The sequence below is a fragment of the Malaya genurostris genome, chromosome 3 (genome assembly GCF_030247185.1).
Source record: "Malaya genurostris strain Urasoe2022 chromosome 3, Malgen_1.1, whole genome shotgun sequence".
In the NCBI taxonomy this organism is placed as follows: Eukaryota; Metazoa; Arthropoda; class Insecta; order Diptera; family Culicidae; genus Malaya; species Malaya genurostris.
In genome coordinates this window covers 66696599-66710896 of record NC_080572.1, presented here as the reverse complement: position 1 = coordinate 66710896, position 14298 = coordinate 66696599, and the positions used below count along the sequence as shown (strand labels likewise).

The following is a 14298-nucleotide window of genomic DNA, read 5'->3' as shown; positions in this document are numbered from 1 at the left end:
GTTTTCAGGTAGAAGTAACGTGAATTATTTTCTGAGTGTAGAATAACAACAAATTTTCTTTCTATGTAAAGGTAACACTTAATTTTCACACTATTTCTGCAAGAGAAAAAACAACAACAAACCGTTCCAGCAAACTGAACGAATATTTCGTACAATATGTCGTTCAACAAGCGCTCAAAGACCAACAAAATAGAACGGCCTGCTGAGAGGGTTGTCAGATTGCTCGAAAGGATCGAGAATTCGAGAATGGATTGAAAATTTTAGATTTGATTGATTTTTACAGGACTGTTCAAGAATATTTACAAGCTTACAAAAGTCGAGCTGAATTTGGCGCAACGAGAAAATAAATCGCTTTTAAAGATAATAAATGTCATTTTCCACTCCATTAAAAAAAATTTCCTATCACTTCGGTATGCCTTCTGCAAACTTCAACTGTGTATCAGTTTTAAGCCAGTTGTTAGGGGTTGTTATAGTTTAAATATTGCAAATGCTTTGTGGTGTCACAACAAGTATATAGAACATGAATAAAACAAGAATATTAAGCACATCAATGCACTACCATAATCACGGAAAAAATTCATAGGCGGAAAAAACTCTAGTCGAAATAAACTAATAAATAATAAAGACGCACGATTCAAGGGGTGAACTGATAATAAATAAGTTGCATGGTGCATTATTGGTGATTGAGCTAGGATTTAATGGGAATATACGAATCCGAATAATTTACTATTAGTATCGTATCGATTTGTCTGTGATTTACTTACCCACTTTCCCTCTAAGGAAAATGCTAAATAAGTTTAACTCAAACGAAACACGCTATCGTTTGTCATGTTTTTCAAACATAGTTATTTAGTCGAACATGCATCCAACACAAACTTAGAAGGTTATAACATATTTGAACTGTTCTGCAGAAACGAAATCTGTTGGATTAATACATCAAAATAATAATGTTGAATTAATCCTTTGTAAACGAAACAATGATGTAATAAGGACATTGGAATTATGTTGCCAAATATCAATGTTTCAATAATTTTGCACTACTAATCATTCCACAAGTTATGTGTAATGAAACAATATGTCAAACCATAACTGATTACCATAACAATACCAAATTAATACTGGTCAAAGCAAACTTTTCCGCATAATGCACAGCACCTCACTTATCACTGATTGCAGATTTGTCAAGTTTTAGCAAAATATTTTCTTATCGAAAATAAATAGGCGTATTGGTAACTAAATCATACACTCTATGTACTTTACAATGTAACATACATCCAAAGCATTATTCTGGAAACCTTATCACCATAGAAGGTGACTAACCACAAAAACAAGCAAGAACATTTTGTTTCGTGTGGACAAGTCCGATAAAATTATATTGTGATAATGAAACATACTGTAACAAATTACCGGAAAACATGCAGTGCAACCTACAGTAGTAATTGACTTTTAATCGCATTTGAAAGATATCGAACTACAAACTTCGGTTGCTGCTTCCTACTATATTTACGATACTGATAGCGCAATTTAAAGTATTTGTGACACTATGTTGACACTTCATACATGTCAATTTGTATCACATATTTCGAATGCGTTTACAACGAACGATTTTATCAATCAAACCCGAACGGCGAACGTTGAATTATAGTATAGTGGGAAGACAAAAGTAATAGAAATGAATCATTATGCATTCTCAAACAGATGCTGAACGATTCGCAAATACTAAAGCACACATTTAACAAAAGCTCCAACCACAGACTAACAGACATGACAGTATGAGTAAATTCTTATAAAAATAATTTGTCGTGATGCACCAGTTCCACCTATATTGTACTGCGCGAGCTATTTACTATCTGTAAAAGTTTTTTTACTAGTTGGTTTCCCCTCGTTTGGCAACACCGATCAGCTGCTTGCAGAGATGCCTGATTTTATCAAAATATTTGAAAATGAATCGTCACAATAAATTATTGGATTACGTTGATAATATATCCAACTTTTTCGCGATGTTAGAAGGTAACCATTTATTTGACTCAACGTTGTTAATCTAGACTATTTTTTATTGTGTTGATAGTTTTCACCCGAAATTGAGTGGCGGAAGATTAGAAGCTAGTAAATATTATAACAAAACGGGTTCGATTTTGTATTGCGTTGGAGGATGAGAAGTAGGCACAATTATGTATGTAGTTTTGGCAATATGTATTAAATCTGTATCCTGCATGAAATTCGCATGGACGTATACAAATCAATACATTACAGGTAATTCTGTATGAATGGCAACTCTGTTGGTAAATGAAAAAAATAAACACAGTCTAGATGACAGACAGGATGTTTTTGATAGGGTAACGTGGCGCCATCATGACACATGTGAGTACTGTCCCAAATAAATGAATATTCGAAATGACCGTTAAAATGATTGAAGAATCTAATTTGAGTGTCCTGTCTGTTAGTCTGTGCTCCAACCTCCTAGAGGATTCAAAAGTTTCACAAGAGCGACACCATTCTACAGTTCTGTAGTGTAGAACAATTCGCGATATTTGAGAGCAGAAGTAAATTTGGATCTTCAGGAGGGATGTCAAACAATTTGCTTAAACATTTTAAAATTTAATACGAATAATATAAATAATTCATTCTCTCCATGCAAAATGACGGGGTGCAATCTAACGCAAAGCTACTGACGCGCTATCTAAGTTTCATTATTTGAATCTTTCTTAGGATGACGATTGAACGGGCTCTAATGGGGAATAATTTCAATTATATTGTAGAATTTTAGGATCTGTAACAAAGAAAATGTAAGAAAATAATTTTCTTTTTTTTCGTGTAATCATTTTTCATTTTTCAATGAAAAAATGAAACCAAGACGCTAAAAATGTAGAACCGATTCAAAACGATTCTGCCAATCTTGTTTGGCAAGAATCTGGCAGAAACAGAACCGTTAATAACCGCTAGGCGAAATTCTCTGCCGGAAACGGTTATTGCATTGTTGCCAGACTTTTGTCGGAATTCTGGCAGAATTCCGGCAAAAATGGCTGGCAGACATAGCCAACCGTCTGGGGGGAAATCTGCCTGCCGAGTACAAGTGGGTAGGAGTAGGAGAGCGAAATTTCAAATTCGTGCGCGCCAAAATAGCAGCACGGCGCACCCATACAATCGACATGATACACGCAGAGAAATGGAGCTTGTTTAAAATAACAAATCGGTTAGTAGATTTTCAAATCCGATTCATGTTAATTTCAATCTAGAATATGATTGTTTTAAACCATTTTCTCCCTTCAACATCAACAAAGATCTCTGTTCAATGTGAATAAATATTTTGGTCTTGTCAAACGAAAAAAATAATTGTTCCAGCTGATTTTATTGTTGAAATAATTCATCAATGTATTGCGTATCAACAAAAGCAGAGTTGATTTTATTCGCAATATCTATGTTGATTCAAGTCTGCTTTATCTTTATGTTAAGAACAAAATTTATTCATTTTATCTGTTGTCTTATTTGTGTAATGATACAACAAAGTTTATTGTTCAAAAGAACCATATCAGTCCTATTTCTTATAAACCAGAGTCGTTTTTTCAATCGTGAATGAACAGAAAAGTTTTTTACGCGTTTCAAAAGTAAAATTTTACCTGCTTACATATTTTTCATCGGGCTTTTCACCAATCCAAGCGTAAGTATTGATAGTTAATAATATTAGAAACTACAATAACACGCTTTCTTAACAACATATATTTGATGCAGGTTATCTCTATCTTCACCAGAAGGGCACCGGGAAAGGGTACCGAATCATTGAATACTATAAAAAGTAATATTGGATTGATTGTGGTATGTAGATAAATATTATAAATGTATGGAATATAAATGTAATTGAAATTCCTTACAAATATATAAATTGAAGAAAAATGTACCAACAACAAGCCTTCAAATTATTTCGAAAGAAATCATTTTACTTGTAAAAACAAAACAAAATGAATATTTTTTACAAACAAAAGCGTAAGTTGAAATACTAATCATTTCAAGTTGATATCTTATCATTTATTTCAACTGCCAAGTTTATAAATTCAAAACACTATAAATATTACCTTTATCCAAAATTGGTTCATTTTAAACTGATTTTGCAAGTTGACTTTACTATGAAATTGTTTGTCAACAAATTGACAGGAACGCACAAGTAAAATATTTGTTGGTATTAACAAAATATTTATAGAAACAAACTAATCCACTGAGCAAAATCAAATACCTAGTTTTGTTGTTTCAAGCAACAATATTTGCTATATTAAACCAATTTTTCTTTTGTCACTATTTCAACAAAATAAATCGTTACGTGAAACCCAGATTTAGTTACATTTACAATATTTTTCTCTGCGTGTATGTTGAATGTGCCGTGCGATGGCGTAGCAGAACTGAAGATTGATTTCGCTTCAAGCTGACAAGATCTGGTTGAGGTTATTTCGAACGCTAGAGGAATAAACCAAAAGGTATTAAAACACTATATCTCATCATAGTATTGCATATTTGGTTCGTTTTGCGCGATCCTTCAAGTAACATTTCATGATGTACGTGATCAACATAACATTTTCTCCCATGCTAAAATTGAAAATTTTCATCGCTTAAAACAGAATCTTGGGTGTTGCAAAAATAACAGAGGTGGAAATTGATTTTTCTCACGCCAAAATTAACTTTTCGCTTTCGAACAAATGACGTTGTAAATAAGTTATAAATGATTTTACAAGAGGAAATTGGATTTCCCTTGTTTTTTGACAGATAAACTTGCAATCATCATCCTCGCATACGCACACCTCTAGCTGTGAAACACAACGTTAGATTGCCCATTGCTTCTTACAACCAGGGATGCAAAGTGTGAAGATATAAAATCTGATTCTTTCACCCCGGTGGCACGATTGTCATCTGCATACAATTAGGTTTTGCACGATGACCACTCGAATGAACTACCAATGAATCAAGTTCACCTTTTGACAGCTATCAGTGGTTTGTTTACATATCTATTAACACGTATTCAAATTAGAATGAACGCAATGAACACATAAACAAACCACTGATAGCTGTCAAAATTGATTCATTTCGTTCATTTTTGTAAGGTTATGTCATGTTCGTGCAAAACCTGATTGGCTTGAAACCGTAACCGTAATTTTGGGTTCTTCGGTGCTCGATGATATGAAATAGACAGATCATTTCCTCGAATTCGACTATTGAAACATCCCGGAACAAAAAACCGTATTTTACTGTCGATATTTTCGCAAGCAGAATCAACTCTAAATATGTTCATAAATCCAAATCCCACGACGTAACTTGTTTATGTTTTTTTGCCTTTCTCATATAGAAAGGTTATGCAATCACTGTGAAAACCGACTTTTGAACCGAGGCCCGGAGGGCCGAGTGTCATATATCATTCGACTCAGTTCGTCGAGTACGCAAAATGACTGTGTGTGTGTATGTGTATGTGTGTGTGTATGTGCGTATGTGTGTATGTAACGTTTTTTTGCACTAACTTTTCTCGGAGATGGCTGAACCGATTTTCACAAACTTAGTCAAATGAAAGGCCTTGTGGTCCCATGCGTTATTCCTGAATTTCATGCGGATCCGACTTCCGGATCCGGAAATATAGGGTAAAGTGTGTTAAAAATTGTATGCCATAACTGAAAATGGGGAAAAACCTTTAAAAAAATCTAAATCGACCTCAAATCTTTTCCAATTTGATGGTTTTTATCAGAAGACGGTCAAACAAACTGAATCCGGTTATTCTTTTAAGAATCGAAGAAACATAATTTTGAAGAATACCACAGTATTATATATGATAGTATGATTGAAATGAGAAAGGCATCATTACACCACTAGGTGGATTAAAACAGGTTTTTTTTCACGTCTCTCCGTTATTGGTTATTCCAAAATAAAATGACAACCGCACTAACACATAGAACAACGTGATCACCAGTGTATTTTACATCGTGGTTGGTATTAATACTCTTATTTGACTTTTGGGACTTCTGGTTCAATGAGATACGCACCCCGATTCTGTATTTCGTTCGAATTGGATTGTTTCGATCGAATACGAAATTTTGCATTCTGTAGCTCGATCGAGTACGAGATTTCCATTCATTGAGAATATGATTGATATGAACAAAATATGGATTGAAACAGGTCCACTAATATGAACCACAAATTGATAGAACAGTTTTGAGTCCAGTCCACACGAGTTTTTAAACTTTCTGCTTCAAACTCATTTTCCTGTAATTCCAGAACTGAAAGTCGAACCGGATAAAATTCAACAAATTTGAATGGAATTTTAAGTTGTTTTGTTTGAATCTTTCGTTTTAAATTTGCACTACACCGGTGCAGTGCTACACTGAGGCATGAATAAACGAACAAAAATGACGAAAACATAAACAGTAACCATTGACTACAATAATGCCCCGTTTACTCTTCTGCTGGCTGCCAGCGTGCTGGTGTCAGTGTACTGTCCTCTTAGGAAAAAACGTTCAACTGTGGTCCAATGATCCAAAGTATTAGACCAACGAAGGACCACCGTTGAACGTTTTTTTCCTAAGAGGGCAGTACACTGACACCAGCATGCTGGCAGCCAGCAGAAGTGTAAATGGGGCATAAACGATTCCATTGCACAGAGTTGCACCAAACTTTTGGTGAGTGTTACACCAGTGGTATCGGTGCAGAAAAAGTGTAGCACTGGTGTATTGCAATTGGCCAAAACGAACGGTTTCAGTGCAACCTTACCTACACCGGTGTAGTGCAATTTAAAAACGTAAACGACAGTTTATAGAAATCGGTTTTCCCTTTCATGAGCAATAGATGTAAACTTCATTTTAGATTTTTCAACACTATTCACGGTATTTCCAGAACCAGTTCGAAAACTGTGTAGTCGAAGTCAGCTGAAATTTAACAGTCACTTATGGGGTTGTAAGACCTTTCAGTTTATTCTAAATTATGAATTTCTATACTTATTTGAGAAGTCGTAGTGTATTCCAATCGAAAGTATGATCACTATTTCCGGTACTACCGGCACCGAAAACCGGATATCGATACAACTGATATGAATGTGTTTGGTCATCGACTAATATAATTTACAAACTAAAGATTGATGAGCCAGCGATAATGATCGTGTTACCAATGTCCGATATGATGCTGGAGAAGCCTAATTTTTTTCTTTATCGCTTGTTAAGTCAGGTTTATATGATAATTCAATGTACATCAAATACTCATCAAGCCGGGCGATGGAAATGGAAGCCCAAGAAAAATTGAAATCAAGTTATACTCTAAAAATACTGCTTCTAGAAAGGAGCTACTTCCGAATAGTCAAGTCACCCATAAACACTTCCACAAAAATGACAAATATACATATTTAGTTCACTGAAAATGTGTAAATAAAAAATTGACAGTCATTAAAACGCACTGCAATATTCAGCAACAGCATTTCTCGCTCAGTCGTCCAGCGATGCATTTCCGCACGAGTTTCTACTTCCGACTCGTAAGTTTTGCTATGTACCAGTCCTTATGCGCACATTTATCGTAGTACGTAGACCAAAGACGAAATTTCATACGAAGATGCAACTCATCACTACTTTCCTCCAGAAATCCTTCCATTGCCTGGAAATTACCAAACTCCAACACCGTATTGCTCTCATGCGTCTTTAAATCCATACGCCGAGCCAACGGTTCTACCGATGTTCTTTTCACCGGATAGCAAATCACTTTGACATCGTGCACATCGTATCCATCTAGCACCATCAAGGACAGCTTGATAACATCATTTCCGTTGTCATCTTGCTCTTGGTGACCCTTTAGCTGCACTACGAATCCATCGATAGATTTTTTTCCCGAAGTAATATTGTTTTCAAGAAATATAGTTTTCGAAAAATTTCGCATAAAAAATTGCAATTCAACCATTGGCGGTGTGATTGGGCTGAAATCGAACATAATATGATTATTTCAAGCTGATGTCAAAAATAGTTATAATTTTAGAAAAATAAAAAGATGGAATCATTGACTCACTTTATGAAGTTCGTGCCTGGTAATTGCAGCATTGGCAATGGTTCTTTGTGCATTTTTTTAATAACATCCGCCATATGAAACGTTTCCATCATGATTTCGGGACTAGTTTGAAAATAAAAATTTAGTGACTGCTGTTTAATAGCGAAATATAATACCTAGTTGTTTCGTTGGCTAACTCATTCACTTTCTCGATTACACTCTCCACTTCATTTTGCTGCTGTTTGGTAACACTTTTGACCGGTTCAACATACTGCCGAAATCGTTCGTTCATTTCCTCTCGTAGTTTATCTATAATCCGTTCTGTGGCATGATTCAGTTCATCTACAATGTGCTCATTAGCATCCATCATGTCGCACTCATTGGACTCAATCTGGTCGCTTGCTTTTTTCAACGCCTTTAGTCTACCGCTCAGAAACGATGCATCCTTTTGGATGATTGATTTGAATTTTTCGCGAGCATGGTCCAAATCTAGTATTTTTTCTTTGTGATTCCGGTGCTGATCACTGAATAGGCATTTAATGCACATACAGCCCTTACAAGTTTCGCAGAATAGCAGCAATTCTTTTCCATGTTCTACGCAAAGCGTAACGGTTTTACTAACCAACTGAAGCATCTCATCGAGATTTTCTCTCAGGCGATCGATCATTTCATCAACTTCTTGGTAAACGCGACAGCACACAAAATTTTTTGGCTCCACCTGCGCTTGGCAGCAAGGACATCGCTTCACAATAGCCTGAATTGAACGGCTGATCAACCACTGATCGATGCATTCCCCACAAAACATCTTCGAACAGTGAGGGCAATGCATTGGATGTTGAACGTCGATCGTGCCGTGGCAGATGGCACAGATGAATAACTCCTCCATATTAAGAATTCTATCAATCCACTCTTTGGCTAGGGACAAACGGTCCTCCATACTAGAATTAATCTCTTTGGAAGTCATTCTATTTTCGTGTATCCTACATAAACTAAGTCTTTCAATGTACAACTGATTTACGAAGATATGAGAACTAAACTTTGAATAACACAGATCTGTTCATTGAAAGATGTTTCAAGATCTATTATATCTATCTAAAATTAAAACACAGTACCTGACCTCGTCTGCCTATCATTGTTGAACATCCATTGTTGCAGAGATGCCAGGTCATTTCTGTATAAAATGTTAAAAACGACGTATGTAACAATGAGAGATTCTCTTTGTTTACTTTTTCTTTCGATTATTGCGAAATATTCCTGCTTTTTTCGGTAATTTCTCCAGAGCAGATTAAAAGATGATAGCTTTAGTTATTATTATCGGTAAATGATTGGAGAGAAGGATTGCTAAGAGTTCCGTAATAATCAAAAGAGAAAGTAAACTAAGAGAATCTCTCATTGTTACATATGTCGTTTTGAATATTTTATACAGATTTGTTCAAAAATCTGTGTAAAGGACTATTCACACATATCCGGTCCGGTTCAGTGCCGGCACGACACCGGTGCACGGATACTGATATTATTTCAGCTGTTTTTCAAAGAAGGACGTATCTTACAAAAGTAAACAAATCGAGGTTCTCTCTCCTACCAATAAATGCTTCAAAATCCTACAATTTTGTCTAAAAATTCGTATTCTACAAAAATCCCAATCTTAGTAACACAAAGAACTATAAAAGGCGAAACTGTCATTCCATCTGTTTACGCAAGTTTCGCCCTCCGTGTTCCATGCCAACAAACAGGGCGATACTTCAATTGCTAGTAAGGAAGGGCGAAACTATTTATTTTCTTTATTTTAGATGGTTACCGAACCTTTTATTACTGGAAATAGTAAAAGAGACAATAAAACTACTCACAGATTTGTCTTAGTAGCGAAAACCAGCCAATTTCATGAAAAATGCGCAAGGGCGTATCTTTATAATTCACACAGCAAGTATAAAAGTAAACAAATCGAAAAAGGGCGAAACTCTTTTTATGTTGATTTATTCAGTGGATATAGAAGGAAAGTGGTAACATTTGCGTGCCTTTTGAAGATAAACTAACAATTCATCGACTAATCATAAATTGATCAGAGAATATACGATAATTTATAAACACGATTTGAAACCAAAGTCGAAACATTCATCGATGATTTTCTCCATTTGCTGTCAATGTTAGATTCGCCGTTCTTTGAAAAACAGCTGATTTCATTCGTTTTCTATGCGCGCATCTACACCTATCCGGCACCGTGCCGTTTCAGTGCAGCTCACCGTCAGTGTAGCGTCCGTCTGGCAAACTCGAATTCGTCGTCACCGATATTTTTTTATTTTCACTGAAGTCGGTATGTCATTCCATTGGCTGTGCCGGAACGGAAACAGCACGGAAACGGAACGGAAGGGTTCCGATATAAAAAGAACACTGACGGCGCACCTCAAAGCACTTCCACTGAACCGTCACGGAACTGAAATGTGTGAATAGTCTTTAATAGTCCTTTACACGATCATTAAAAGTGTCATTACTAAAAAAGTAATGTCATTAACGTGTGAATTCTCCATACAAATTTGGAATGTCATACAAATTAGAAATAAGTGAATGGCAAATTTGGACAATCATTATTAGCGGCCCTTACACGTGACAATATTATTGTCAATCCAAAGTATTGTCAATACCGTCAATCCAATTGGCTTGGTAACTGCAGTCCGCGTTTTTCGAACAAATCAAGCGTTTGGAGCTTCAAATATTGCAACTGAACATTGAAACATTGAGAGATTAGTTCATTGCATATTTTTGACAGTTTCCTCTCTGGAGAGAAAGTATTGTCGTATTGATGAGCAGTTTTGATTTTTTGACAATATTTTCGTCAATCCAATGAAGTTTCCATTACACGATCAAAAGTATTGTCAATACTCCTTGTATTGACAATAATATTGTCTCGTGTAAGGGCTGCTTAAGGGTCGCTACCCTCTCAGCAGGCCGTTCAATTTTGTTGGTCTTTGAGCGCTTGTTGAACGACATATTGCACGAAATATTCGTTCAATTTGCTGGAACGGTTTGTTGTTGTTTTTTCTCTTGCAAAAATAGTGTGAAAATTAAGTGTTACCTTTACATAGAAAGAAAATGTGTTGTTATTCTACGTGAAGTAAAAGTATTGTGCAGGTATGTATTGTTAGTTTAAACAAATAAGTAGAAAAAACTTCAGAAATTCTGCAGTAAAACTAGTCCGACGGGGCTCCAACTCCTCATGTTACAAACAGAGATGGCATTTCACCAGAGAGATACACGCTAGAGTCAGATTTTTGCCACACCGAGGATGAAAAAAACGAAGCACCGCACAAAGAGGAAAGCGCATTTCTCAGTGTCGAATAGACAGCATTTGAGTGTGTGCTTGTGGTTAAAGCAGCTGGCGCGAGTGAAACACATTCTCTTCGCATGAATCGTTCACACGCGCTCTCGTCTAAATACACCCAAGTGACCACTGGTGCGTGATGGAGAGCGAAGACTTCTGTGAACTTCAATTAATAGAGAGTAGATCTGGCCTTGCTATGAAAAATTTGCAAGGAAAACCGAAAATTTTACGATAAATTGTTTTATTTTGCTGATTTTGCGTGTCCACGCTTCATCCACGAAAACCATACAGCAGAGTGCTCACCGGCGTGTACACCTCTGTGAAAGTATCTGCATCCACCTCAGAGTTATTAGCTAATGCTCTAGCACTTTGGTGCGATTCAGTGGAAGAGGTAAAAGGAAATAAACAAACGCACTCATGATGCGTGTACACTTTACACAACAGTGGTGTATAAATGTGAAAGAGAAGAGCTCTCGTTGAAGTTGTCAGTGCGAGGGGAGAAATTTTGCTTGCTCTTCGTCACACAGAGGACATAGACATCTCTGGTTACAAATGGCTCAACAGTGGACCTTTTTTCCACTTATTATTAACACTACATACCTGCATAATACTTCTACTTCACGTAGAATAACAACACATTTTCTTTCTATGTAAAGGTAACACCAAATACAAATTATAATACGGAGTACTCCGACAAATTTTCAAGGACACATTTTGCATCGTGCGGTACATTGTCATGATACACTGTCAGAGTGACAATGTACTTTAACGAATTTCCTATAAAACTAGCAACACTGAAGGGTAAGAACAAGTTCACTATAGTTACTGTTTATTATAGTGAAAAATATGTAAACATATTACTTACATATTTTGATCCTTAGGAAAACTATGGAGCGAAATTTCGGACGACCTTATTCGTGTGTCACATCCCTCTACTAAGCAACTTCTCACCATTTCGGAAGCTTCTCGGTTTATTAGCCGGTGATATTTAGCCTGATTGTTGCTGTTTAATACAGCAACGATAAACAAACAAGTTTGTTTTGCACCGTAGCAACTAGCATAAAGCGTTGCCAGAAACGATCTCCTTTCACATTTTCAGACTATCGCAACGAAAGGGAGATATTTGCTAGGCTTACTTGTTCATGCTGTGAACCAAACATTGGCGATTCGTTCATATGGGACTTAGGGGTATTATTATTTGTATTTGGTAACACTTAATTTTCACACTATTTTTGCAAGAGAAAAACCAACAACAAACCGTTCCAGCAAATTGAACGAATATTTCGTGCAATATGTCGTTCAACAAGCGCTCAAAGACCAACAAAATAGAACGGCCTGCTGAGAGGGACGTGGAATATATCGATTGTCCCACGACAAAAGGGCCTAACTGCAAATGAGAGCCTCTCTTTGTTTACTTTCTCTCTTGATTATTACGAAGCCATTACTGCAATTTCTCGGAAGTTTTCAATATAAATCGAAGGCTTGTTATTTTACCTTGAAAATTTTGCGAAGAGTAAGGCGTCAAATATTAAATCAGTGCGGTTAATCGTGAAAGGAAAAGTAAACAAAGAGAAACTGTCATTTGCAGTTAGGTCCTTTTGTTGTGGGACTATCGATATATTTCACGTCGAACGTGATAATATATAGCGCAGCGAGCAAGGTTGATCGATATATAGAGTCAGGCGCGGCAACTAACGGCCATGCCCCCCCAATATTTTGGCAACTGGAATCATTATTAGAAAATTTGCTAGAAATATCTTATGATATAAAACTTTTTTCTGTTATCCCCGTAGTTCGTCTCCGAAATCTTTCACATTTCTTAGCTAAGTTACTAAAAATTTTAAACGAATTTACTATAATGTGAAATGTGCTATACTGTATCACTTTCGAATATTGGTTATTACTGGAATAGTAGGGAACTTGTTTGTGATTTTTACTTGGTTGCTTTTTATTTGCTCTAACCTTTCCGATTCCTTTATAAAAATGCTTTATATATTGAAAAGTTTAATGATCTGTAGTAATAATTTTTTATGCCCCCCAATATTTCATCGAACTTGCCGCCCCTGTGTAGAGTATAGATGGGCAATTCGTTCGCGAACGGTTCAAAAGAACTAGTTCTTTTGAAAGAATGAACGAGCTATAGTTCTTTTTCCGAGAACGGTAGTTCCTCAGTTCAAAGTCGAGGGATCTTTTTTTGTTTTTTGAGCTCGCTCAACCTTTTTTCAAAAACGGTACTAATAAGAAAGTTTCATCACGAAACCTCAGTTCTACTTTGAGGGACCTTTTTTCCTCGCTTAAGCTTACAAAAGTTAGTTCTTGTTTAGGCTTTGAACTAACAAACCAACTATGAATAAAACGAACGAACGGCTCTGGAGAACTAGTTCTTTCAACAGAACTCTGCATCACTGAACGGTTCTTTTAAATGAACTGTTTTGCCCATCTCTAGTGTAGAGTACTACAGCCAAACACAAATTATTTGTATTTGCTACAGCATTCGGTTCGAATGTTCGGTTAAGATGCTGTTTAGATTGTTGTCATTGTGCCAGTAGTGAGCTCAACATATTTTTGGAATGATCGATACGTTGATTATGAGCGTCACTTTCGGTGAAAACCTCAACGAGTAAACATGTGTCGTGTTAGTGCGGTGAAAATTTGAGTATTTCGCGAGATAGAAAGGATTTTCATCCGTACTTTGGCGACATGTGTACTGGGCTTACGAGAGCCATGGCCGATTGGATTTTAGATACACCGGCGCTTTTGTTTTAATGTGCTGATTGCTTGGAAGGTGCCGCGATGTCTAATATGACATCGAAGGATGATGACTCTGACTCCGAGTAAAACGAAAAACGTGGTACGCGCCCCAAACAATAACTCATAAAAAAGCAAAAATAAACAAACTCGCATGGAAGCGTAGTGCGACCCGAGAAAATTTTCAGAGCGAAACTGCGCGATTTTGCAGTTGTTCAAAATAGTACTCAGATGATTTTCTC

At 36.3% G+C, this 14298-nt stretch overlaps 2 protein-coding genes across 3 annotated transcripts in view; both read right to left on the bottom strand.

Moving 5' to 3' along the window:
* Positions 1-1193, bottom strand: part of LOC131438642 (E3 ubiquitin-protein ligase sina-like) — a 47513-nt gene extending 46320 nt beyond the window's left edge. The window contains exon 1 of one of the 2 annotated variants that reach the window (XM_058608794.1): positions 765-1193. The gene's annotated coding sequence lies outside the window, so the exon portion shown is untranslated. The remainder of the gene's footprint in view (positions 1-764) is intronic. The other variant, XM_058608793.1, reaches the window with a different exon arrangement.
* A 5760-nt stretch (positions 1194-6953) lies between these two features.
* Positions 6954-9119, bottom strand: LOC131438641 (E3 ubiquitin-protein ligase TRIM37-like). The gene is made up of 3 exons (XM_058608791.1): positions 8169-9119; positions 8014-8115; positions 6954-7924 (listed from the first exon to the last, which is right to left on the bottom strand). Exons 1-3 carry the CDS (start codon positions 8954-8956, stop codon positions 7477-7479), a joined length of 1338 nt encoding a protein of 445 aa, XP_058464774.1. The 5' UTR covers positions 8957-9119; the 3' UTR covers positions 6954-7476.
* Positions 9120-14298: the final 5179 nt, after the last annotated feature.